Source organism: Vipera berus (assembly GCF_964194415.1).
Source record: "Vipera berus genome assembly, chromosome: 8".
Taxonomy (NCBI): domain Eukaryota; kingdom Metazoa; phylum Chordata; class Lepidosauria; order Squamata; family Viperidae; genus Vipera; species Vipera berus.
The window spans coordinates 2,549,700-2,576,486 of NC_138211.1; the positions used below are offsets into that span (position 1 = coordinate 2,549,700).

General features: G+C 47.5%; 2 protein-coding genes across 4 annotated transcripts in view; both read right to left on the minus strand.

Moving 5' to 3' along the window:
• Positions 1 to 183: 183 nt before the first annotated feature.
• Positions 184 to 11,483, minus strand: MFRP (membrane frizzled-related protein). Of its 2 annotated transcripts, XM_081333636.1 has the most exons (11): positions 11,099 to 11,483; positions 9,896 to 10,057; positions 8,626 to 8,854; positions 7,489 to 7,619; positions 6,078 to 6,203; positions 5,839 to 5,915; positions 4,854 to 5,002; positions 4,576 to 4,706; positions 1,927 to 2,061; positions 1,399 to 1,532; positions 184 to 1,080 (listed from the first exon to the last, which is right to left on the minus strand). In XM_081333636.1, exons 2-11 carry the CDS (start codon positions 9,921 to 9,923, stop codon positions 856 to 858), a joined length of 1,365 nt encoding a protein of 454 aa, XP_081189762.1. In that variant the 5' UTR covers positions 9,924 to 10,057; positions 11,099 to 11,483; the 3' UTR covers positions 184 to 855. The 2 variants fall into 2 exon arrangements, with proteins under 2 accessions (XP_081189762.1, XP_081189761.1); XM_081333635.1 differs by lacking the exon at positions 11,099 to 11,483 and having other exon boundaries at positions 9,896 to 10,490.
• A 5,923-nt stretch (positions 11,484 to 17,406) lies between these two features.
• USP2 (ubiquitin specific peptidase 2) overlaps positions 17,407 to 26,787 on the minus strand; it is a gene marked incomplete at its 5' end in the record, with an annotated part of 42,518 nt that continues 33,137 nt past the window's right edge. For both annotated transcript variants that reach the window (XM_081333633.1, XM_081333634.1), the window contains 8 exons: positions 17,407 to 19,433; positions 20,361 to 20,481; positions 21,471 to 21,578; positions 22,216 to 22,294; positions 23,240 to 23,320; positions 23,469 to 23,572; positions 25,448 to 25,512; positions 26,572 to 26,682. In XM_081333633.1, the coding sequence (XP_081189759.1) occupies positions 19,346 to 19,433; positions 20,361 to 20,481; positions 21,471 to 21,578; positions 22,216 to 22,294; positions 23,240 to 23,320; positions 23,469 to 23,572; positions 25,448 to 25,512; positions 26,572 to 26,682 (757 nt within the window). In that variant the 3' untranslated portion in view covers positions 17,407 to 19,345. The remainder of the gene's footprint in view (positions 19,434 to 20,360; positions 20,482 to 21,470; positions 21,579 to 22,215; positions 22,295 to 23,239; positions 23,321 to 23,468; positions 23,573 to 25,447; positions 25,513 to 26,571; positions 26,683 to 26,787) is intronic.

Genomic DNA, 26,787 nt, shown 5'->3' on the forward strand with positions numbered 1-26,787 from the left:
TCTGGGTTCAGTCCTACAGAGACTGCACAGGTGAAGTCAGATTCCCCTTTTCTCAAAAGAAAATTTGGAAATGTTTTTGGTTCAGAGAGGCTCAAGAGAGAGAGAGACCTGAAATTGAAATGTGTGTGACATCACAAGTCAGTTTTTAAAAGGATCCAGATGATGCCAGACAATGTTGCAGCTTCTATGTTATAATTACTTTATTATTATTATTATTAATTTTAAATGAGTTTATAAAGCATAATTGAAGTGGAAGCCTCTGAGAGGGAGGCTGCCTGGCTGCTGTGGACTGATCTTGAAAAGAGCTAAGCAGGGTCAGTCCGTCGTTGGACATCATACTTTACGCGAGGCTGGGAAGATGAAAAACCTCCCAGAAGGTTTTTGGTTTTGCCAATAAGACACCACAGATATTCCTGCAAAATCAGTGGGAGTTGAGAGAGATTGTCCGACTGCACAACCGTCAGCTAATGGAAAAGGCTGGCCTGTGAACTGTTTTCTCCATGGCTGCAGATCTTCAGAAGTTGGAGGGTTATCTGTCAGAGATGACTTAGTGGAGGTTAGTTTAGATGACCTTTGAGATCCCTTCCAACTTCATGATCCAGGATTCTCGGACAGAGAGATCCTGGATCCACTTCAATCTATCAGGCAGAAGTGGAGTCAAGAAAGGGAGTCAATGCAGAGGACTTCAGGAGCGATTCCCTGGAGATACTTTGGGGAGCAAACCCATAATGGTTTGCTGCGAGATGAACAGATCAAAAGGTCTTCTGGGCTGGGACGTCTCCTGGCTGCCTCCAACAGGCCTCCCTCCCTCCTCCTGGGCCGGGCACTGGGTGGGTGGGTGGGGGCGGGAGGCCGTCAAGGCAAGAAGCACTCCAGAGGGTTGGTGGAGTCAGGCAGGATGTTACAGTTCAAGGGCCAGAGGATGTCCAAGCGGACCAGGGGCTTCCGGCAGTGCTCCTCTGCCCCCAGACACACGGAGCGACAGGGCTGCAAGGTGCCCCCTTCTGGGATGCACTTCGGGACGAAGAGGCTGCAGATCAGCAAGCGCAGGTGAGGGTAGCACCTGAGGTCCCGCAGCACCTGAAAATGAGGAGGTTGAGCTCTGTCAGGGTCTGGGCTTGTGGGTCTGGGCTTCTATGCACGGCACCATCTGGGCCACCTTCTTGGGTGACCAACGCAATCACACAATTCCATAATGAAGAGAGTCCTTCGTTAGGTTTCCTAGAAGTCATCCACTCAGCCCAACTTAAATTATCCATGTGTTGATAGGGATGAAAGTTTGGAATTTGCTCTCCATGCGACTACCACTCTGTGGAGATCACGAGTCTCTCCCCAAGGGTGAACCCCTTTCCCCCTCTCTTGGCCTTCCTGCCAGCCCGGGTCTGCCCTTGGCCTCACCATGTAGTCTTGAAGCAGCTCCTCAGCACTCTGCTGATGGGGGATCATCAGCCAGATGTTGGGGAAGGAGGTGGAATTGTAGCTGAGTCCTTGGCACATTTCTATCTTGATGGGTTCACAGGAGGCCTCTGTTACTGGTGGGAGAGAAGACAGCATCTCAGAGAGTAACCAAAATACAATTGTACAGAGTTGAGTTGCCCTCTGCTTTCAGGGGAAGAGGACTACCTGCATTGAAAATGAACATTTGTGAAAAATGGAGCCAGGTTGTTCTCCAGAATTCACACGTTGGGTCTCCTGTTGGTGTCTCAGGTTGGTTTTTAGGTTCTGCTCAACATCTTGGGACCAGCCAGCTGAAGGCCAGGAGAAAAAAAGAGGATAGTGGGCTGGGTGGGGGAAAGAGTGTAGTTGACCCACCTAGGATGTTGGGTTGAGATCACAGCTTAGATCTGAACTGTGGATGTTGCAATGTGTAGTTCTGCAAATTGGCCAATGATGACATCTTGGTCCACGTAAGAGGACATTACTCACCCACTGATGTGGAAGAAATGCTGGTACAGTTGACTTCGTCACTTCCATCTGGACAGTTCCTCCAGCTGTCACACACGAACTCCTGGGCCACACACTCACCATTTCCACAAACAAATTCTAGAGGTCCACATGTTTCTTGCACGGGAGGATGGGCAGGTAAAAAGAGAGAAGAATTTAGAGAAAAGAATTCCCTGGTCTTTTAAGATAAGTATTTCTCAACCTTGGCAGCTTGAAGATGGGTGGACTTCAACTCCCAGAATTCAAGGCTGACTGGGGAATCCTGGGAGTTGAAGTCCGCCCATCTTTAAGCCGCCAAGGTTGAGGAACATTGCTTAAGATGGTGAAGATGTCTACTTTGCCCACATTGCCTTTCTAGCCTTTCTCTCTGAAGCCAGAGATTCCCAGAACAAATCCAGGTTATTCTTGTGCCTTGCTTGAAAATAGCCACCTCAATTCTTCAGTTGAAAAAAATAAATAAATCAGAGCATATGGAAAAATGCACTGCAAATGGGACAGGCAGAAAGCTCGGCCTTAGCATAACCTGTTGGCCCCAGCACGGCCAGGAAACACTTCACAAGTGTTTGTTCTCCACTTAGATTCATCGATTTGAAGTCATGGATTCATTGACGCCAGGCTGCCGCCTCCTTAATCTCAGCTGAGGTCCTGCAGAGGCCGCTGCCTGCAGCAGTGATTTATTAACTGTTGAGAACCTGGCCTGCAAGTCTGGGCCAGGCATGAAAATTAAAAATTAATGTTTGTATCTTTCAAAGCTGCATTCTAGGCAACAGTTTACAGAAGGATGAAAATTTTGTCCAATTAGATCACCTGCCCACGTGGCTGGCACCTTTAACACTTCTGCTGTGACTTTCTGGCCAACACTTAGGTTAATACCGTAGTTGAGACAGGATATCTATCCACTTACGCTTTGCTTAAAAAAAGGAGAAAGGAATGGAAAGAAGTGGTGTAGTATGATGGAGGGTTTGTTGTCACTGTGTGTTGGGGGGTGGGAGCACAAAGGGACGCTCAGCTAATCTCAATGTATACATAAGTTGTACTTTGACAATAAAGATTCATTCATTCATCTCGCCTTCAAGAGAATACCAGGGAAGACACCAATTTAGGATATTCCCTTGTTAATGATTTGTACCATTTTATTGTGTTGTTCAGCTTCCCCTTTGGTAACTTATCATGGTGGCTTTATATTGCTGAAGGAATGGCGGGGTTAAAGCAAGGTAGGTAACATGCTGATATTAATTCATAAGGCTGTTGAGAATTGGAGATGACTTTTTTTGCTTTTGAGATTAGGCAACATCTGTATCAAGAATTTGCACCGTTATCTATCCACCCTTCCATCTACCCACCCACCTATCCATCCTCCACCTATCAACCCACCCTCCCATCCATCCATCCATCCATCCATCCATCCATCCAACTATCCATCTACTCATTCACCAAGCCATCCATCCATCCGCCCATCCAACCATCCATCAACAGCAGTGCTTCTCAACTTTGGCCACTTTAAGAGGGGTGGATTCCAACTCCCAGAATTTCTCTTGGAACAAGGCTGGCAATTGGAGTTCACGCATCTTAACAGTTGCCAAGGTTGAGAAACACTGATTTGTCTGTCTGTCTTTCTATCCAATTGTGTAATGGATACATAAAACTTTCTGCTTATATAAACACAAGCCCACTCATCTTGTGGGTGGGGAGGAGTTTCTCCCTTCTCAGAAGGCCTTTTTAATTTGCCTGGGAAAACGGAACAATAATTACAGGCATCAAGAAACCAGAACTGTGTTCCATCTCAGAAAGAACAGGGCTTGTGAACAAGCAACCACAATGCTCCTCATGAGACTTGGATCATGTTCAACCTTTCTCTGCTTGACTGGGTCACCTGAATAATTTATGTCCCTTGGCTGAGTCCCCTCTCTTGATGGGAAAACCCTCATCACAGAGGGAGAGCTCCAGCCACGAACATTTTTTTTAAAATGCAGTTAGAAGGTATGGGAGTCCTTGAGTCAAGGAAGAAGTGGTTGGCTGTTCTTTCTTTAGGGTCCTTTTTGCTGCCTAAGATTTGTCATCAGGGTTAGAATGGAGTGAGGTTTGTGGTGGGAGGAGGAGGAGGACGACGATGATGATGACAAGCTGTGGAGTCCTTGGTGCTCTCTGAGCTTGGTGGTTTTCTTGCAGATGTTTCATTACCCAACTAGGGAACATCATCAGTATAATAATACTGTCACATAGTTGGGTAAAGAAATGTCTGCAAGAAAACCACCACGTTCAGAGAGCACCAAGGACCCCACAGTTCCACCTTGAGCTACAAATCTTCTCTTCTCTTCTCTTCTCTTCTCTTCTCTTCTCTTCTCTTCTCTTCTCTTCTCTTCTCTTCTCTTCTCTTCTCTTCTCTTCTCTTCTCTTCTCTTCTCTTCTCTCCTCTCCTCTCCTCTCCTCTCCTCTCCTCTCCTCTCCTCTCCTCTCCTCTCCTCTCCTCTCTGCATTTTGTTTTTGTTTTCTTTTGGTTTATTTCCCAGGACAGCTTACCCGTCCAATCACTAACCCTGCTTAGCTTCCAATTCCAGGTCAGATCTACCCTACTTATTTGGGGTAAGGTGCGGGCAGATAACTAGCCTCAACAGATCCCCCATTACCTACTTTCACTCAGGTTGTGGGCCCGGTAGATAGCAAAGAACCCATCATCCACAATCTCCTCATCAGCCACAAACAGGACGGTCATGACGTGATGGGATGAAGTCAACACAGGAGGCATGTTGGAGTTGCAGAACCTGCAGAGAGCAGGAAAGTCGAACTTAGTTCTGGAAATGTGAGGCGGGTCAATGCAACCAGGAACCTGGAGCCGAAATGAGCGTGCCCACCTGGATTATGCCACAAGGAGCACAGGGGTGGGTGGGTATGCAAGGTGACTTACTCACCGACCCATGAGGCTGCTGGTCCCCATGGCAGCGCTGTCGTACACTTCCACAAAGTCAAAATTGCAATCTTTGTGGGACTCGAGGCTGAAGTTGTAGAATTGCAGCTGGATCACATGGCCCACGGGCACGGAGATGTGCCAGAGACAGATCTGGAAGAGAAGAAAAGTCCAGGAGATGAGCGGAGAGAGGCAGGACGGGGAGCTCCATGCTAAGAAAGGGTGGTGTTACAAGTTGGGTGGTGGTGGTGGTAAAAATCTGGAAGAAGGTCCCAAACCTTTTCTCCTAGCAGCCCCCTAGGTTTCTTTGAACATGCACGTGTCATTGGATGGGGGAAGAAGGGCATAAACACCAAGACCGGAAGTCATGGGAACTGGACCTCTTTGTCTTTTTTGGGTTTGAATCTTCATCGACCTGACCATGAAGAAGTAATCCAAAAGAGAGTCGGGACGGAAGGGTTTGGGGTTTTTTGACCACAGGATCTTGGGTATGCGGCTGGTTTTTTTTCTCCTACTCGGACTCCATCACAGCATGAGGCCCACTTTTTTAAACAACCAAGGTTTAAATTTCCAAGTCAAAATTTCTCAGGCTCAAAATTTCTATCTACTGTATCTGTCTGTCCATCCACCCACCCACCCACTCACCCACCCATATCTATCTATCTATCTATCTATCTATCTATCTATCTATCTATCTATCTATCTATCTATCTATCTATCTATCTATCTATCATCTATCTATCTATCATCTATCTATCTATCTATCTATCTATCTATCTATCTATCTATCATCTATCCATTTCATCCATCCATCCATCATCTCTCTGGCAGAGCCAGGTCCAATCTTAAAAAACAATCCTTCTCCAGAAAGAGATGCTGGATGGGCAACTTATTGCTGTAGTGATAGAGCTGGAAGGCGGTACCTCTGGGGCTAAATGGGTCCTCAAGGCCCAAACTTGCCCTGCCCCCCCAAAAAAGTCTTTCCGCACCTGTAGATGTGGGTATGGTTTGGGGTAGTTTGGGGAGAAGAACTGTCCCTCCAGGCTGGTCAAGGTCCCACCACAACCTGGAAAGAGACAACCAACATCATAGATCGTCATGGATTTACAGTATATTACTGGCACTTTGCTGGTTATATCTGCAATATCCTGCAGTTTCTTTATTTTTCCAATTTCCTTAACGTGAGGCAGAGTCGCAGCAATGTTTCCTGCCTGTGTGGGTACCATACCTGTATGCTTGGCGCTACAATTGGCTTCATCTCGATTGTCCTGGCAGTCCTGGTGACCGTCACACACAAAGGCTGGAAGGAGGCAAACTCCCTGGTCACACAAGAATTCATCCCAGGAGCAGTTCTCTGGAATAAATATAGGCCTCTGGAAGTCAAGGAGTTAAAGGTTCAGATCAAATCCAGCCTATCTTGGAAATGGCTGCAATTGCCTTGGCTCCCTTCTTCTTCAAGATACTTTGGGAAATGTAGCTTTGCAAAAGTATGAAGGAGAAGGAGAAAAAGCAAGGAGAAAAGGGGAGGAGGAGGAGGAGGCCATGGAGAAACAAAAGTACTAATCCTGTAGTTGCTTGACTCGTGATAGTCATGTAACACTCATTCTTTATTTTACCTAATGTCAAGCTGTCTTTTGCTTCCCCTCACCAATTTAGAACTTTCCCATGTTCTGAGGATAAAATTAGCCAATGCATCCATGTGACAGTGAGTAATAAATTAGTACTGGGCTAATTGTGAATGTTAGGGCAGTTTTCCCATTTGGGAAAAGGGACAACCATTGTCTTTGTTTTGAGATAAATCAGTCTTCTCTTGGGCAAGTTGGTATCTGGAGAGAGGGCTGTATTCTGGGCCGGGGTCGTCTTCTCCAATCTCCATCCCCAACCATGTTGCATTTGTTATCCAACAGTCTGCATCTCTTCTTAAAGCTGATGCTAAGCTGTTTGGATTCAGGGAGCTAATCTTTGCTGCATAGCTGGAGATCTGAACATAAGAGGACATCTCAAGAAGATCAAAATATATTTGGGGTCTTCTTTGGAGACCCACTTTATGTCTTCTCTACACTTTAAAGCAGGGGTCTCCAACCTTGGCAACTTTAAGACTTATGGACTCCCACTCCCAGAATTCCTCAGCCAGCCAAGTTGCCAAAGTTGGGGACCCCTTAACTCAACAGAGAGAGCAACCGTATATAAAACACGTCTTCCATTTTTTCCTATTTGACTAGCAGAGGGATCAGCTCTCACCCTTTCCCCTGGGCTGTTTTATTTGCACTTATGGATTTAAATATTGTCTTCTACCTCAGGTTGTCAAACTCGCAACATCACGTGATGTGTCGTGACATATTGCGACTTTCCCCCCCCCATTGCCGGTAATGGGATGTTAGGCGCGGTTTCGGCGTGATGCATCCGGCCCGCGGGCTGGCAGTTTGACACCCCTCTTCTACCTGGTCGGTGGCTGTTTTTTTTGTTTTTTTTTAAATGCCATTGGAGGTTGCATGGTTTCAGTCTCTTTAAAGTCATTACCATGACTTCAGGGACAGAAAATCAGGATATCATGTTAAAAAAACCCTCCCCTAATCCCCCCCAAGCAAGTTTCCACCAGCCTCAAATTCATCCCCATTCAAGAAATAGCCAGCACTTACTTTCATTGGGGAGGATGGCCAGGTACCTGGCTGTGAACCCCGAAGGAGAAATATTATCATCGGAGACAAAAACAACTTTAATCTGGTTAGACTTGGTGTTGATAGTCGCTGGGGCTACTGTGCCACAGTACCTGTAAAAGTCACCAGGTAAGCAAGGCAGCTGTGGACCCCCTCCTCCCCCCTGGAAAGATATCTGCAAGTAGTTCTCATTTAGTGTCCATTCACAGTCGTGACAATATTGGGAAAAAATATCTTTACAACGACCAGTCCTCACATTTACAACCCACACAGATCTGCACAGCCAAGCTGAAAAAAGATCATAAGCACTGTTGAGATTGCACTTTAGTGACTTAACTTTTTCACTTTTCCTTTGACTCTTTCAGGTCTGACACACACACACACACACACCCGTCAAGTATTCTCAGCTATGAATCGTAGTTAGATTTTAGGACTGAAGAAGACAACACCAAAGTGGGCAAAACGTTGCATTGGATTATTTTTTATGTCAACGTGTTTGCAAACAAGAGAAATTAAAGAGAGGTGAGGGTTTTTTTTACCAATTAAAAACTATTCGTCCAAAGGGATTTATAAGGTTCAAAAGCAAATTGCAGAAAAGTAATGAGATTTGAAAGATTAAGGCGTCCCACTTGAAACAGCGAACGTGGAGGTTAATTGCCTCCTGCTTGTCCCTTATTAATCTTGGAGAATTTGATTGGCTCTTGGTGGATTGGACGGTATAAAAATAAAACGAATGTACAAATCAATGAATAAGTAACTAAAGATTTCCAATTCTTACCACCAGAGGGCCCATCCGCAAGAATAAATAATCTTCCTTAGCGTTTGTCCTACTTAGTTACGGGATCTGGTTTTTTTGCATTGCTCTTATCCAATTCAACAGTGAAGCCCTTAAAATGCAGGTAGTTTCTGGGTGTTGGCTTGTTTCAATCAATTGAACGAAGGATCTAGGAAGCTAAAGTCCAACCCATCTGGAGGACCCCAAGTAGCAGCTAAACTCACATGGACACACAGAGAGAGATTCAGGCCTCCAACCCGTCTGGTGGACCCACAGTAGCAGCTCAACACATATAGACACGCAGAGAAGTCCAGGCCTTCTCCTCTCGGAGGCATGCTACTTACCTAGTACTCCCATCCCAAAGGGAGAAACTATCTGATTCCTCATAGATCTCCAGACGGTCATAGAAGCAGAGGTCCGAGGCTTCGACATTCAGAGTTTCTATTTTCAGCTGAATCACCATCCCCATCTTCACTTGGATGTGCCAGTGGCAGAGGATGTTAGGTGGGTATGAATCGGGATAGTTGGGAGAGCTGAAGGTGCCCTTGGGGCCTCCAAGTTCACCTCCACACACTACAAAAGAAGAAGGCAGAGAATGAAGCAACCGTTTAGAGAGGCACATCTTAAGTTGGAGCAGTAGCTTCGTTAGACTCAATTGAAGAAGACCAGGCAAGGAACATCTCAGTAACTTCATCTCTTCCAGAGATGTGAAGGCACAGCCTTCATCCTCCACCAGCACGGCCAGTGAGGACAAGTCAAACACACGTTTTGCAAAAAAACAAAACAAAAAAACACCTCATTGTGTCTTGTGAACATGGTTGGGAAGTTTGCAAAGAAAGGCACCGTGAGGACACAGCCTAGATTCAGCCAAGGTACGGTAAATACTTTCCATGATGTTCTCCAAATATTGGATTGCAATTCCCAGCATTGGCCGGGCTGGGTGGGAATGATGGTGGTTAGATGCCATTCAGAGGACACCACATCAGATTGATCGATTGACTGATTGATTGATTTAGCTCATAGTGTGTTGTGAGCTTATTTAGTGTATGGCATAGAGCAGTGGGTGTCAACCTGTGATCCACGGATGCCGGGGGCCTGCCCGCAATGCCATCACAGGGGGTCCATGAAAGCATGAAGAAATTTTATTATTTAGATCTTAAGTTAAGTAGTCTTGGGGGGGGTCCAAGGTCATGGTCCGTGGCCACAAAAGGAATTTAAAGGGGGTCCATGGTGGAGAAAAGGATGAGCACCACTGGCATACAGCGCATGGATAACAGTAATAAAATTATGTAGAAGGAGCACATAATACTATGGTACACATGTGATGGTAATGTGTAGTCCATCTTGTAAGGTTGGAGGAATTCAAGAAATGACATATAAGCTACAGGCTACATTTTAAAATAGGTTGATTCATAAGAATGGAATAAGTGTTCTATACATTCTAGGCTATTTATCCAACGAGTGTTAGTTGGAGAAAGTCTGTTTTTCGTGTCAGCTCTCAAACGGCAGCTGGTCTCTATGTGGCCCAGCGTCTGGCTTGGAGCACCACAATCACAACCCCCAGGTCAGAGAAACCAGGTTAGAGAAACAGCCTCCGCAGCAACCGGTACTCACCGGGTCCTGGTTTTGTGGTCCCTTGCATCTCTGGTTGGGATGGGGAAGTGGTGGGGGCAGGGTTCCCCAAAGTCCCCCTGACCGAGGAGAAGGTGGCATTGGCGACGTCGTGCCCAAGGGAAGTCCCAAGAGTGGGCTTACTAGGAGGAGGAGACTTTAGCTCTACCTCCACGGGAAGAAAAAAAAAAGCGAGAGAGAAATTGTTGAGGAAAAGAATGCAGACACCAACATCAGACAAATTTGGCCTCAAAAGCTGCATTCGTCAGTTCTCACCCCTCCCTGCCTTTTTCAGCCTGTTTCCTCTACCAGACTCCTGAAAGTCAAAATGTGCCCTTTTTAAAAAAAAAATAAAAAAAATTAAAGAACAAGGAGTAATACCTGAGACTTAAGCTTTTGGAGAGAATTAATCACACTGAAGGCATGAACCTGCCCAGAAATCAACCCTTCCACCGGATCAATCACAGCTCCTATTTTACACCCCACCACCTGCAAACAGGATCCCTGCCGGCTGGGAGACAGGATTTTAGGGAGTGGGGCAGTCCCATTCACCCAGTCATCTTCCCATTCCCAGTCCCATTCTCCCAGTCCAGCTCCCCCCCACTTCAGCTGGGGTGGCTAATAATGGAAAAAGGAGTTGTTTGCTTATGGGAAGACAACAGATCCATTGCTTAGGGCAGTGTTCCTCAACCTTGGCAGCTTGAAGACGGGTGGACTTCAACACCCAGAATTCCCCAGCCAGCACAGCTGGCTGGGGAATTCTGGGAGTTAAAGTCCACCCGTCTTCAAGCTGCCACGGTTGAGGAACACTGGCTTAGAGCTGCACCCATAGGGGGTGGAGGAAGAATGGATGGCTCTTCAAGACCAAGGTTTGCTAGAAGGTCTGATGGACATCTGTCCAAATAGCTGCTGACTTGGAGAGAACTGGCTTTTCCAGCCTATTTGGGCCTGAAAATAAATTCCTCTGTCTGCTCAAGAGTGTTGACATCCTAGAATTAAAGTGCACGGCCTTTGGGGTCTAGGTAGCAGGGAAGGAGCAAAGGGCAGACCCAGCCCAGATGCCCTGCCTTTGTTACCCACACAGCTTCAGGGAGACATCGTGGTGGCCACCACCGGCTTCCCCCAAAGCAAGCCCGTATTGGCCCAGAATGGGCTTAAATTGCAGCAATGCTCCTCCAAAACCCCACCCCTCAATCCCGAACTTACGGTGGGTGACTAGGATGCCTACAAGCAAGGCCAGGAGGAGGAGCAGCAGAAGGCTTAGGACGGTCACACAGAGCCAGGAAAATTTGCAGTCTGGCTGGAATTTCTTGCTGGCTGCCTCTCGCACTTGCTGAGCTGCAGGGGGAGAAGCAGGCTGGCCATCATGGTACCTCTACCCACTGGCATATCGACCTCCCACTCCCTCCCCGGCTGTTCCAATGACCTCTTGTGATAGCCCCAAGAAGGACCTCTGGAAGAGAGACTGGAGCAGAAGGCTGTTTACATGTTGCTCTAAATGGTTTCAGAAATCCAGCCAAAAGCCAAAGAAAATCTTGCTGGACTTGGGGATTTTTCCTTCCTTCCTTCCTTCCTTCCTTCCTTCCTTCCTTCCTTCCTTCCTTCCTTCCTTCCTTCCTTCCTTCCTTCCTTCCTTCCTTCCTTCCTTCCTCCCTCCCTCCCTCCCTCCCTTCCATCTATCCATCCATCCATCCATCCATCCATCCATCCATCCATCCATCCTATTTCTTTCGCCTGCCTGTCTGTCTGCCTGCCTGGTGGACTTCAGCCCCCATGTTTCTCACTCACTCAGACCAATTCCCACAATCCCCCTAGGCAGCGTAGCTCTAAATCCTGCTGGCTCAGAGTGAGGGCAGTTGGAATCTATCAAGCTTTGGGAAACCACTACAATAGAAATGTGAGCCAACGACTCTGGAGTGATGTGACTGCACCACCAAACCCTCTGCTCTGTAACTATTACCCTTAAGAGACGAATATCCCATCTTTGCATTAATACAACTCAAGGCAAGGTACACGGTGCTCTCTTTTCCTAACAGCAACTCCCTGCTGTGGTGGTTTGGGCTAAAGAAGACTTGAACTCAGAACCTCTCGGTTTCTAGTCCAGCCTCTTCACTTTAACACCAAACCGGCTCTCCCTGTCTTGCTTGTCCTGTTGTCCTGTCTCAGCGCCCCTCCAAAACAGGGATCTATCGATATACCAAATCCGTTGGCGGCGAGTTTGGCATCACTGCTCTTCTCCTCCTCCAGCTGGTTCCGGGCTGGCGTCTCGCCGTCCTCCTCAAACACAGGATTGGAGAACTCCGTCAGCAAGTTCGGTGGCAAAGACAACATGACAGTCTCCTGGGGCATAAAGAGGGGGCAGTTTCAATCCATGGGGTCTCCTGTCGTCTCCTCGCCCTTTTAAGTAACCCTCTGGTTTTTTCTTGCAAGCCAGTTTTGGCATTTTGGAGCAGACAGAGGAGTCTCTCTCTCTAACAGTTCCAAATAATAAAGCAGGCTTTGGGACTGAGCAGCCCACAAAATGTCAATTAAACCCACCAAGCAGTGGAAGAAGCCGGAACGAAAATACTCTACACAGCCCTAACCATGTTCTGACTTGGAACGGTGAAAAGTTTGGAATCTCTGGTTGCCAAGCCAGAAAATCTGTTTTGCTCCAGAAAAAAGAGCAGGGGCTGATCAAATGCAATTCTGTCTCTTCTCTAAGCTGGGCAGATTGATATGTCTCCAGCCGCGATAACCTGGCTTCCCCCCCCCACCCCAGAGAATGTGCTGGATCCTCTCTTGCATTCTTGGTCAATGGGATCACTGGTTTTCCGCAGGAATCATCAAGGGAGCAAGCAAACTCTCTTTTCCACAGTAAACTCAGCCCTTTGGGGGTCAGGATCTGCTGCAAGCAGCCGATGTTTGGGCTGGACACCTTCCGGTGTAGCAATAATGCTTGTGGCATCACCTTGCAAGGTGGGCTTGTAGGGTTACTGTTTGTCTGTACGTCTGTCTGTCTGTCCATTTATTTATATCCCACCTTTTATTATTTTTATAAATAATTCATGGTGGCAAACATACCCAACACACCTTCTTCTTCCTATTATCCCTACAACAGCAACCCTATAAGGTGAGTTTGGCTGAGAGAGAGTGACTGGCTCAAAGTAACCCAGCTGGCTTTCATGGCTAACGCGGGACTAGAACTCACCGTCTCCTGGTGATTGGCCCAAGGTCACCCAGCTGGCTTTTTCATGCCTAAGGTGGGATTTAAGTTGGGACTAGAACTCACCGTCTCCTGGTGACTGGCCCAAAGTCACCCAGCTGGCTTTTGTGCCTTAGGCAGGACTAGAATTCACTGTCTTCTGGTTTCTAGCCTGGTGCCTTCAGCACCAGAACCAAACTGGCTTTTTGTCCATATCACAATTATGGCATCAGACCGAAAGCCCCAAGGACACAGTCTGGACCTGAAGTTGGAATTACTTTGATCACTGTCCCATCTCAGCCACGCTACTAGGCTGAAGCTCAAGGGTGCCTCAGGTGGCATCCACTGCAGGATCTTGCCTCTTCTCCAAAATTTTAGGTTCCCCTTTTTGTGCCTTGCCACAACTTTTTCCAACTGCTCCAAACACAAGCGAGGCCAATTTTTGCGCTGAACAAAGGCAACGCTTGCATATTGTGCTGCTAATATGTTTATCTGCCCCCTCTTAACCTTCTTATTGCCATCAAGTTAGTTTTCCAGCTAGGAACAGAAATGGAAATGTAATCTCTGGTTAAAAATCTGCAAGGCCAGCATTTCTATCATCCTCAGCAACCCTCTCCAAAGGAAGTTGGCTTCTCATGATGTGCTTGCTCGCCACAAGGTCCCTTCCTCCTCAGGGATGTACGCTCTAACAAAACATAATTTCCAGAGATCCAGGAAGTGAACACACCAGAAGACTGAAACCGGGGGAAAAAAAGAGCTATATTTATGGAGATTTCAGCATGGTTTTTCTAATTTCCCCTTAGAGAAGGAGTTAGGCAAAATCTTTGGGTGTTGTCGCTAATGGGGGTTCCACAGGACATTACAAAAAAAGGTCATTATGATGGCCACAATCATTCAACACACAAGGGATGGACAGTGGACATCCCCGATCCCCGTTGGATGGTGATGTAGAGCTCAAAGCATCATCAAAGCAGCTGGTCTGTGCATACCTGGTTTTGATTCTGTGCCTCCGGGTGACAGATGACCTTGGTGAAGTCCTTCATTGCCAAGAAGGAGGTTGGGGGATATGTGGACAGGATCCCTGCCTGTCTGGGGCTGCCACATGTCCCCCCCTCCTGTGGCATCTGGCTTTCTTCAGTGGCAGATCTTCCAGGAAACTTCTGACCTTCACCGCATGGACCAGAAGTTCTTCTCCTTGCTGAAAGATGTCCAAAGGGCAAGATGGAGCCTCAAATTGATGGATTTTTTTCCCCTTCCCAGAGAGGTTGATGGGTTGATTCAACCAACTGGCCCTAGATCTTGCTTTCAAGACCACAGCCCATCCCTGGCCAGCAGAGTTTGGGAAAAGGGACTTGTTAAGCTGCTAGGAAATGAAAGAATGCGCAAGCATGAAAGTCACCAGGCGCCCCACCGCCTTAATCCAACTCAGCTGAGGACTCCACCAGGTCAGAGGCCCTGGCATGGGCTACGGTGCTCTTAAAGACACAGCGCTGCCCAGCTGGACCGGGGCATCTGAACAAGCAAATGTCTCCCCAAAGGGGCATATATTTATATATATTTCCCAATCTTGGGTGGGATGCTACAGAAGTGGTGGTGAAAGATAGTTGCATTTTTGTGCAGGATAGATTCCTGCTAAATATAGTGCAGTTATCACGAAGGATCCTACAAACAACAAAGGGTGGCCAAGTCCTTCAAACTGAAAGAATAGAACAGAACAGAACAGAACAGAACAGAACAGAACAGAACAGAACAGAACAGAACAGAATAGAATAGAATAGAATAGAATAGAATAGAATAGAATAGAATAGCTCTCAGTGTATAAACAAACAACAAAGTGATAGGTCATAGAATGATCATAGTTATAATCATTAATTACGTGACCATGGGGATGCTGCAACAGTTGTGTGAAAAATGGTCATGTCACTTTTTTTCAGAGCGGTTACAACTTTGAACAGTCACTAAATGAACTGCTGTTAAGTCGAGGACTACCTGTATGCCCACAGTCATGTGATCATAATTCAGGCACTGGACAGCGGCATGTATTTCTGACCGTTACAGCATCCTGGGGTCACCATTTGTGATCTTCCCAGCCAGCTTCCAACAAGGAAAAAAAACAAACAATGGGAGAAGCCAGAGTCACTGAACCGATCCTGTGATCCACAACGCCTGCCGTGATTTGCTTAACAACCCTGGCAAAAATGGTTGTAAAATTGGGTGCACCTCCCTGAACGGCCACCTGGCTCAGCAGTAGAAATTCTGGTCCCAGTTTTCGTCGTAGGTCGAGGACTCCCCATCCTTCCTGGATGCCAGACCTCTCTTCCTTACGGTTGCGTCAGACTGGCATTGGCAGTGCCGTCCTTTCCACAGGACCGGGCATGTTGCTAAGAGACGCGCATTCCAAGCAGCCCGTAGAGTGATTGCAAAACCTTTCTGGCCTGTTCCTGAAGGCTGGGGACAAAGAGGTCATTGTCTGCCTGCTCAATTGCTTGGGAAAGAACGCCGGCTCCTTACGGGCACCCAAGTTTGTTTTTCAATGATTAATCCGCACCCTTGGCTGCATTTGCCTTCCTAATCTTGCCACCGAGGTTAGTCTGCCTTTTGTAAGCCGGAGAGGCAATTAACTCAGCCCGGGTGTCCCGCTGGGAAGGATCAGGCGAGTTCCAGGAAAGGTGAAAACGCCTAGCTCGTATCAGCGAGCCAAGCTGCAGGTGACGAAGACGATCCAGCCTCGCTTCGGCTTTGACTAGCCCAGGGGTAGGCAACCTGGGCTCTTTCATGACTTGTGGACTTCAACTCCCAGAATTCCTGGCTGGCTGAGGAATTCTGGGAGTTGAAGTCCACGAGTCATCAAAGAGCCGAGGTTGCCTACTCCTGGGCTAGCCCAACCCTTAAGAAATGTACGAAGTCACTTTCTCCGGAGATCATATAACACCACACAGCAACGAACAGGCTCACAGATGGGCCCCGATCTATGATCACACCTGAGTCCGTAATTTCCATTGCTAAGCAAGATAGTCAAGTGAACGTTGCCCCATTTTACGACCTTTGTTGCCACAGCTGTTAAGTGGATCGCTGCAGATCATAATTAGACACACGGTTCTTAAGTGTTTTTGGCTTCCCTGTTGGCTTTGTCAGGAGGTCACAAAAGGGGATCGTGTGACCCTGGGACGCCGCAACCCTCTTAAGTCATGAACCAGTTGCCCGGCTTCTGAATTTTGATCATGTGACCATGAGGATGCTTGCAAAGGTCACACGTTTTTCTTTTTCAGTGCCGCTGTTACTTTGAATATTCACTCAAGGAATAGTTGTATGTCAAGGACTACCTCAATACCATCACACTCTTTTTCCCCACTGTGCAAAAATGGAAGATGCATTTTGGAGCACACACGCCCATCCCCTCCCCGTGTCCCAGAGCATCAAAAGCTGCTGGCTCCTCTCTTCTGCTATGGGATGGCGCTACAGGGCACACTGCGTGCCAAAACAACTAGACCGTTTTCTTCCCTTGTGCCTTCACTCTGCTGAACACCCAATTCCCACAGTACTGCCTTATGTCTAAGGTTATTTACTCATGTAGTATGGCTGTATTACTGTTATCCTTCTCTTTTGTTCTTTTGCCTTCTCTTATTGGTTTCATTTTATGATTACATTATTACTCTGCTGTTTTGCATGTACACGGAGAGCTTCTGCGCCAGAGATGATGATGATGATAATAACAATAACAATAATAAAAAGTTGGAAGAGACCTTGGAGATCATCTAGTCCAACCCCCTGCTCAGGCAGGAAACCCTATACCATTTCGGAGAAATGGCTGTCCGGTCTCTTCTTAAAAACTTCCAGTGTAGGAGCATTCATGGCTTCTGGAGGCAGGTTGTTCCACTGGTTAATTGTTCTCACTGTCAGGAAGTTTCTCCTTATTTCCAGGTTGCTTCTCTCTTTGCTTACTTTCCTTGTGTGTCTAATCACACTTGCTCCAATAAAGTATTCAATTCATATTTGAGCCAAGTGAGCCGCCCCGCCCCGTCGTGTAACACCCTCGTGCCTGTGAACAGACAGCAGCGTCCTTCAACCTTTCCTGCAGAAGCAGAGCCTGCATCTGTTGTGTCCAACACCCGAAGGAATCCTGAGGTCTGCCAGCCAAGCCCTCCTCCTTCCGAGAAAAGGCACTGGGTCCACCATCCAGATGCCCACCCCACTGACCGTGGCCAATCCAGCAGGAGTCAAAAGCCCACAGCTCATCGGAGGCTGGGGGGGCTTCTTATCGCACAGCCCGCCCTTCCCCTCAGAAAAGATTTCTCGCCCGCCATTTACAGACACTTGTGCACAAACGCAGTGGGTGTTCATCAAGTTACAATTTTATTTCTGTACAAGCCTCCTTCCTGAGTGACCCCAATCCCTCCCCCAGCCTTGCTTACACAGTAAACAAGCTGTTCAGTCCAAACTGATCAACCAAAAACGCAAACACAAACAAAACAAAACTACCCCGTCCCAAACCAAGCAAAATAGTAACACTGTGAGAAAGGCTGTGCTAGCAGGACCATGGACATCTGGGTTGCCCCTTCTGCCTTCCCCTCGGGGTCCTGAGCATCCGCCCGCTTGAAATGGAGTGAAATAGGCAAGGTGGGGGGGGGAGGGAAAGGCTGTGAGATTGGCAGAAAGGAGTCGAGCGGCATCCCTTGGGCTGCAAACCGCGATGCCCACTAAAACTGACCTCGATGCTCTGCTTGATTCAAAACTGGGGCGGCTGTCATTTGAAGTCGGCTTGGTGCTTTCCCAGAGCTTTGCGAGGGGGGAAGGGATAAAAAAAAGAAGGAAATAAAACAGGGGAGGGGGATTTCTACCCAACGAATGTTGTCTGGTTGCAAAACCATAAGGGTGCCTCTTAACTCCCAGCGCTTCAAGTAGTTCCTGCTTCGAATGTGGGCTGAAAGGCTGACCATGCGGGATGGGATGGAGAATAAATAAGAGGATGAAGCTGGTTAGCTGGCCCTCCAAGGCCTTCGGTCCCAAACTGGCTCAAAAAAACCTCCCATGAGGTGCGTTTCGGCGACTCCCCGGCGTGCACACCACGAGAACCAAAACGAAAACCGAACCAAAGCCATCCTCATTCCGGAAAGGCAGTGCAAATGGTCCAAAGCGTTCCTGAATGGCCTCCGTCCCAGGACAAATGAGGGAAATATCTGCATGTGTGAATGGTGTAGTGAGGCAAAGCCGGGGTCGGGACAGCCGGAGAAGAAAGCCGAGGAAAGGGGTCAAATTTCTGCTGGCTGTGCCCTCGTGTCCCTTTTTCGAAGGGCATTTGGATCTCCGCTGAAAACGCATCGCGTCTTTCGTCCGGAGGCATTAAGGCACAGTCGTGACAAGGAAACAGGTAGAATGTGAGCCAGCGAGTCTCTGCTTTTGTGAATAAAGTCCATAAAGTCTGTCCACAGAGGCTTCCAGTTTGTAAAAAAAGAAAGAAAAAAAGGACGCCAACAGCAGCCCCCACCTGACGTGAAGAGAGAGAGGACTTGAAGTCCACGGTTCCTGCAGAGAAACCCCTGGCAACCCCTGGGAGAGGGTCGTGCAAGAGTTGTGCAAAAACTGTCCAGGAACCGACACACCTTGCCTGGATCTAAGATGCAAAATTGGATTCCGGTAAGCCTCATCTAGTTCTGCAACTTCGTGGATGAAGTGGCGCCCGAGAAAGCACCTCCGTGGCTCAGCTCGGGAACACAGGGGGAGACACAGGTTCCTGCCCCCCCCTCCCCACAAAAGAGCAGCAGCTGTTTGTGGCTTACGGCACACCAAATTGTGAAAGAGGAGGAGTGTGCGCAGAGGAGGAGAGAAAGGGAGAAGGAAAAGGGAGGGGTGGAAAACATAGGAAACCACCCCTGAGAACGTTTTTGGAGCGACAGAGTTAGCATGGAACCTGCCCACCAAGGACGGCGTTTTCTCGCTGGTTTTCTCCATCTTCAGTCCCCGACGGGGGAGAAAGGCGTCCCCTTAAAGGCCGGCAACTTTAGTTAACGCTTTATTAGCATTTTCTCCCTCCCTCTCTTTCTCTCTCTCTCTCTCTCTCTCTCTTTTTTGCTTTTGCTTGTTTTTTAGGAAAAAAAGGGGAAAAAAACCCAGCTTAGAAAAGAAATTCCTCCGTTCACCACTGTCCTGGGTCTCCGCGCTCCCCACCCTCCCCGAGCTGGTGCTTGGCTGGCGGCCTTCCTTCCTCCGGGAGATTACGAGGATTTCTTTCCGGAGGGTCCTGCGTGGTGGCGGGGAGCGTGACCTGGAAGCTACATGCGGGAAGACGGGCTGGCCAGCTCGTAGAAGAGGAGATAGGCGTCGCTGCTGCGGAGGTGGCCCAGGGATATCGGCGTGACGCTGCGGGAGGGACAGAAAGCGAAACCAGCATTAAGAGGTGGGTAGACCCGTCTGGGACGGGGTGGGGTGTAAATGAAGAACAGACGTCAGGAAAACTGGCAGGGAAAGACGCCTCCTTTAATTTCTAGCTGGTTCTGACCCACACTCCCTCCAGCTCTAAGGGGTAAAGAGGGGGAGTGCAGATAATCCTTGTCTTATGACTACAATTAGGAGCAATTTCTGCTCATATGTCACTGGGCTCCTAAGTCGAGGCGTCCATGTGACTGGACCTGATTCAAGGGCAATTTTTCCGGTGGTCATTAAATAAATTACTGTGGTTGTTAAGGGAATGCTTTGATTGTAAGAGTGAAGCCATTCTTCGGAATGGGTGTGGGGGGGGTTCGGCTGGAAATCGGCAACCCCCCACACAAATCGTGGTCACGTGACTGTGGGATGCTGCGACTGGTCGCAAAGACGAGCGCAGGTGTCATGAGACGGAGTGTGCATGTGTGGGGCACATTTTATGACGGCCAGAAGTACTTTATGGGCTGTAAATCCCTGTTCTGGGCTCACTGTAATTCCAAATGGTCTCTCAGCGACCAGTCGTAAAATGAGGACTATTTTAACGTTATACTGATTAATGGAAGGAAAGGAAAGGAAATGGAAGGAAAAGAAATGGAAGGAAGGGAAAGAAAGGAAAGGAAAGGATTAGTAAGAGAGTTTGAGGACTAAAACTCTGCCTTTTGAAAGGGAGAATTTGTTTTCTGGGCTGAATGATGACACACAAACACAGAACTACATGCAGTCCTCAACTTACAGCCAGAATTGAGCTCAACATTTTTGTGGCTGAGCAAGATGGTTATCAAGGAACGTTTGCCCCATTTTATGACCTCTCCTGCTTAGGGAAAGAGTTGGGATCATGAACGGAAAAACCGGGCACCCACTTACCGTGAATCGTTGAAGGCGTGCCATTCTCCGGAGACGGGACTCTTGCAGTAGGCTGTGTAGTGGCCGCCCATCGTGGTCCCGCTGTGGTTGGAGATGGCGTAGAGGTTGTAGATTGCGTGATCTGAAAAGTGAAGAAGCCAAATTGCCATCGTGTGAGACTTTCGTTCAACACCGGGTGTGCAATTGCACTCCCCAAATATCGCTAGCGGGGTTTAATGTTCGTGGAAGATCTGATTTTTGCAAAAAGATGAAATAAAGAAAAAAATCCAAAGAATCCCTTCATCACAATCTTGGCTCCGAACAGGACATTTTCGGAGGGAGAAGTTTTTAATCTTTATTTTTATCTCATTATTATTTTATATTATTAACACAGCTGCCCATCTCACAATGGTGGTTCTGGAGAGGGTACCATGGTGGAACATTGCTGCTCTCACACAAGTTTTGTAAGCCTTCCTCAAAACTGGTCGCTCAACTTCTTTGTTTTTTCCTAAGAGTTTTTTTCCCCAACAATTCTGAAAACTAGATTTAAATGGTGGCACACGTATTGTCCACAAATTGTTTCATGGTGCAAGAGCCCCTCTCGGAGGGAATTGTCCGGTTGAGAAATGTGTAACATAAACAAATAACTAAATGGATCCCCCAGACTGGATCCACTCCTGCGGGGGTCTCATTTCAAACGTTTTCCAAAATGAAGACCTTCTGAACAGGTCAAGGAAGTGAATCCCACTTCGAGTTTCCTTTAACATTCCAGGCAGAGGGTGGAATCAAACAACCAGGCTGTGTTTGTGTGCATTTGTTTAACTGGACTTGTGGGGAAGAAAACTCAGAGGTCTATCCTCAGTTACTCACCCTGCCTGGGCCTAGATCAGGGGTCCCCAACCTCTGGGCTGCGGACCAGGCTTGTCTGTGCAAGCGAGCAAAGCCCCATCCACACCCATGTGGGATGAGGCAGTGCTTGACACCACACATCCCCCCGGGTTGGTGGAAAAACTTCCCTCCATGAAAGTGGTCTCTGGTGCCCCAAAGGTTGGGGGCTGCTGGCCTAGATGACACCCCCCCACACACACAAAAACCTGGCTGCTTCTTCCAAAACCTGCAAGAGATACTCACTGCAACTCTGGGAGGCAAATTCCCGTAGATCCAGATCCTTCAGCGGGAAATTGACAAAAGTGGTGAGTTTGCTGGATCGCATCCTGGATTCGGAGAAACGTTTCAGGTCTGGGTGAGGAATTAAGGAAAAAGGAGGTGTGGGGGGGAAAACGGTTCCCACAATGGAAGGATATTTATTTATTTATTTATTTATTTATTTATATTTATATATATTTTTTTATTTTGTTATTCAAGGCAGCAAACATATCCAACACAACGTCCTCCTCCTATTTTCCCCACGACAACCACCCTGTGAGGTGGGTTGGGCTGAGAGAGAGAGAAGGACAGGCCCAAGGTCATCCAGCTGGCTTTCATGGCTAAGTCAGGACTTGAACTCCCGCTTTCTAGCTGGGTGCCTTAACTACAAGAAGTCGAAAGCAAAAAGTTGAGGCTGTACTTTTCTTTTGTATTCTACTGCACTGAAAAAACAAAACAAAACCCGGAGCTTTCTCAACCCCAAGAGGACTAGGATCTTGAAATAATAGACTGTTCAAGCTAAGTCCTCCACCGGCTGGATTCTGGGTCCAGTAAAATTGTCTGCACCTGACGGATGCTGACAGAAACCCGTCACATCACTGCTCATGTGCAGGTGAGGTCTCCTCGCCATGTACCCTCCCATAGTGGTTGGATACGAGATGGACGGCAAATAAATTTCATAAATAAATAAGTCGGTCGGGCCACATCCTCTGGTAAAAAGCAAGGATACGTAAAACCAGGATCTTGGGGAAGCGCTGGATGCTGAATTTCTTCATGCATTTCGTCCTCGCTTTGCAGTGGTAGCACGTCTGCAGGGACAAACAACAACCAGGGTTTAGGGGAGGACCACTGGAGATTGTGTGTGTGAGAGAGACATCGGACCTGTGGCACCAGCTGGGGGAAAAGAGTAGCAAGGATTGGCTAGATCAGCTGAAAGGGCCGGGATAAGCACAAGGGCAGCCAGTGGCAGACCAGTGGGGCCGAATTTGATTTCACAAAGAAAACCCCTTATTTTTAGATTATAAACTAGGGGTGACATTTTATCAATCTTCCAATATTTGGGGAGCTGCTATAAAGAAGAGGCGGTCAAGCTATCTCCTCCAAAGCATTTGAGGGCAGAAGAAGCAACGGATGGAAACTAAGCAAGGAGAGAAGCAACCTGGAACTAAGGAGGAATTTCCTGACAGTCAGAACAATTAACCAGTGGAACAATTTGCTTTCAAAAGTTGTTGGTGCCTCATCCCTGGAGGTTTTTCAGAAGAGATTGGGCAACCATTCATCCAAAATGGTACAGAGTCTCCTGCTTGTGCAGGGGGGTGGACTAGAAGACCTCCATGGTCCCTTCCGTTATTCTGTTATGTTCTGTTAAGCTTCACATGAGTCAGAGGCTGACACAGCCACCGCACGAAGCAACAGTGAAGAAGAAGAGTAGACCTGTCTGATGTTTCCCAACCCATTCCTCTCGAAACGTAGATCCAGCTCTTGCAACAAGGTTTTCCAAAACCAAAGAAAGTACTTCCAAAGTTGGACTGGAAGACCCCCAAGGTTCCTTCCAACTTTATGATTCTTAAAAGCATCATCAACTTCACCACCTTGTGCAAAACTCCAAATCAGAATTTTTTTTAAAAAAAAAATCCACCCAGTGGCTGATTTTGAAATCGAGGGCTCAGAAATATTTGGAATAAGAGACGTGAACTGGGTGCAGAAACCTGACTGATGAGTTTTTTTGCACTCCCCTCCCCATCTGGACTTACGGGTTTCTCGTCTCCATCCAGAATGTCTTCCTTGGTGAACAGTCGCATGCAGTCAATCAAATTCACCTCGCCGTAGCTTTTCTGCCGAAGGAGGAGAAAGAGAGAGAGAGAAAGAGAGAGAGAGAGAAACCAAGGTCCAAGAGGTTAGGTTCCCAATGCAAGAAGAGGCAGATCTGGGGGTCAAATGGGGTGGGGGGTCAAATAGGAGCCCCAGGGCGTGGAGGGTTACCTTGGCAATGGGTAGGGACAGGTCCCAGAAGGGATCAAAGGCGGTGGAGCAATAGCCGCAAGAACTGCAGGTCAAGGAACTCTTCAGCTGCCCAACAAAGAGATCTAAAGAAAGAGAAGATGGGGAATATAAAGATGGATGACCAAGCAGATGGTATGGAGGGAAAAGATGGACCTTCTTCTGCCTGAACCCTTGAAGAGATGCTTCAAGTCATCCAAGAACGAGAACAGAGGATCTGATCTCATGGCTGTGCTATCTCAATACCCTTAGTCACAAACCAGCCAACTTGCTTTTGACCTCATTTGTTGTGCAAGCCCAGGATAATGATGTTCACTGATGTTTCTCTCCGTAGGAGTTACCCATGGACTAGTTACGTGGATAGGTGTGATGTGCAACAGTGGCAACAGAAGTCAGTGTTTTAATGTAAGTTTTAGAAAGAAGCTTCAAAGTCTGGACTGGGATTGGATCTCAACTCCAGATTTCTCAAGGCCTTTTTGAGGCTTCTCTTCCCATGCCTAGACCTAAGCGTGGTGGAGATCGGTTTTACGTTCTTCCAAAATCAGCTGAGGAATTTCAGATATTGTGAAATGCTCTTTGAACTTTGTGGCTGCTGATTCCCAACCTGGTGGGTTGCCAGGTTAGTTGCTGGAAAGCAAACATGTTAATTGCAGCCACAAATTTAACACAGCTTCTTGTGTGGCCTTGAATCACCAGGTAACCTAGAACTGAATGAACAAAGTTGAGCCGAAAGGTCAAAATGTTTTTCTAAAAAGTTAGCATGAGTTTAGTTTGTCAAATTGGGGTGGGGTGGGGGTGGGGGGGTGTCCAGCATTAGGAAGATTAATACAGTAAAAAGAGAAAAAGGTAATTTGAGTGGATTTTTATATGTGCCCTGTTCACCGCCCTGAGTCCTTCGGGAGAAGGGTGGTATATAAATATAATAAATACTAAATACTAAATTTGATAGCCAGGTTAATTACTAAAAAAAAATACCCACACTTCATTGCAATTGAAATGTTGCTTTGAAATATTCAAGGACGTTTTTACAAAATGACATTGGATAAGTTCTGTTAACAATATTTAGTCAAGAGTTCTATAAATATCAACAGTTCAGTGAACAAATTCAATGAACAGTTGCTTTTCCTGGCTTTGATCTGAGAACATCAAGATCACACCCGACCTGGTATACAAATTTTAAAAGGAAACAAAGCTGAAAGAAAGTGGCAAGCTTGAACAAAAAGGAACCATGCCTTAAGCCAGTTTTTAAAGAGGTAGTTATGCTGATTAGGCTCCTTAGGGTGTTTCTGAAGATTTAACCATCTTTGAAATCCACAATCAGCAAAGGACACAGTTGATGGCCAGGTCAGTCTAAGCCAATATTTCTCAACCATGGCTACTTTAAGACATGTGGACTTCAACTCCCAGAATTCCCAGGCAGCACATACTGGCCTTAAATTAGCCAGGGTCGAGTAACACAGGTCTACAGATAAGGGTAGCTGAGACTCTCCTGATAATTTTGTGAACCACCCCCAGTGCGTTTTGTCAGTTTAAAAAAAAACGGATGCTGCTAGTCCTTCTTATTCCAGTGTGACCAGCAGCTCAACTGACAGAAAACTCCCAGGAGTGGGTGAAGGAAAGAGGCAGAGGGGCTGGTGTGGGGAGACCCTCTAGTTGGAAATGGGGTTTGACCCTCGCCTCTCCTACCACGGACCCCTTTCTGAGACAATCCGGACGTGCTGTCCAAAGTCCGCTTGGATGTCTCGGTCCAGAAAGTTAGCCAAACCATGGTACATCTTAATTCGGTTTTTCTTAACCTTGGCACCGTGAAGATGTCAAGGATTCTGGCTGTGGAATTCTGGAAGGGGAAGTCCACCCCTCTGAAAGCTGCCACGGTTGAGGTGGACCTTTTGCCTCGGGTCCAGCAGCCCCCCAAACTCCTTTTTTTTGGGGGGGGGGAAACTGCTCCACCAAATACTCACCCCCAATCCGGCTGTCTTCTCTTGCTAGGTATCTCATCCACATCTGCCTGCCCTTCTCGTCGTCCCTGCCAGAGACACGCAAGAGAGAAGGTGAGGAGGTTTTCTCAGCTGAGATCAGCATGGATGATTCTCCCAGAAGCCTCTGGGTTGGAGGGAGGCTGCCCCAAAGGCCATGGGCTTTGTAGTCCTCCCCCTTGGCTATGACCTTTGCAAGGTCCCTGCTCTTTTTCAACTACACCTGCCAAGCTAGTGGGTCGTGGGGTTCAGAGTGAGCTCTGGGAGAGAGGAAAGCCATTCAGGTAACTCTCGACTTACAACGCTTCATTTAGTGACCGATCAAAGTTACACCGGCCCTGAAAAAAAGGGACTTACGACTGTTTTTCACACTTACGACCTTTGCAGCATCCCCAGGGTCACGTGATCAAAATTCGGACCTTTGGCAACTGGTTCATACTTACAACCGTTGCAGCATCCCGGGATCACGTGATCCCCTTTGGCTACCTTCTGACAAGCAAAGCCCAGCGGGAAGACAGATTCACTTAACAACGGTGTTACTCACTTAAGAACTGCTGGGATTCACTTAACAGCTGTGGCGAGGTCATAAAATGGGACAAAACCCATTTAACAACTGTCTCGCTTAGCAACAGAAATTTTGGGTTTAATTGAGGTCATAAGTCGAGGTCTACCTGTATTCGTTAGCAGGGAAAACTTAATTAAATTAAATTAAATTAAAATTTCCCACAGATCTTTATTCATGCTTTGCTTCCTTCCTTTTTTAACTAATTTTCCGCAGGAGGAATGATTTGTGCCATTAGACGGAGGGGAAACAACGGAAGAAGCAACAGAAACACCGCCGTTGTTTTATGTCTAACGATCGGACCGGCTTCTGCTCAATTTGCTGGGAAGGAGGGCGTCTTCTTCTGACCTTGTGCTTGAACCCAAACTGGCTCTCCATCTAACTGGGTCACCCTGATCTTCCTTTGGGGACCCAGCCCCATAGATGGGCCTTCTCAAGCAGAAGCTCATTCAGTCCAGACCAGATCGGGGGCATCAGCGCCCAGTTGTCTCCAGCACCCCCCCCAAAAAAAACCTTATCCCGGTGCTTTGCTTCTGCTGGGACTCACGGTAGGTGGTCCAGGTTGTCATTGTTGCCTTTTGGACGGACCAGAACTCGGTTCACCTCACTGTGGAGCCCGTCGAGAAGGAAGCGCAGGAATTCCTGGGCGTCCTGCTGGCTGCGAGAGAGGAAGGACAGGTGTCAATCTAAGCCCGTGGCGTCAGGACCCACCAAGGGATCCTGGGAGAAAAAGCCTTGAGGAAGAATAAGGCAACTCTCTCCC

Coding starts and splice junctions, on each gene's coding strand:
- MFRP (XM_081333635.1), bottom strand. CDS start 10,154: ATGCAGCTTTTGAGGCCAAATTTGTCTGATGTTGGTGTCTGCATTCTT. Junction 7,620..8,625: donor CTTTGGGATGGGAGTACTAG/GTAAGTAGCATG, acceptor TGACTTTTACAG/GTACTGTGGCACAGTAGCCC. Junction 2,062..4,575: donor GGCCCACAACCTGAGTGAAA/GTAGGTAATGGG, acceptor CTCCCGTGCAAG/AAACATGTGGACCTCTAGAA.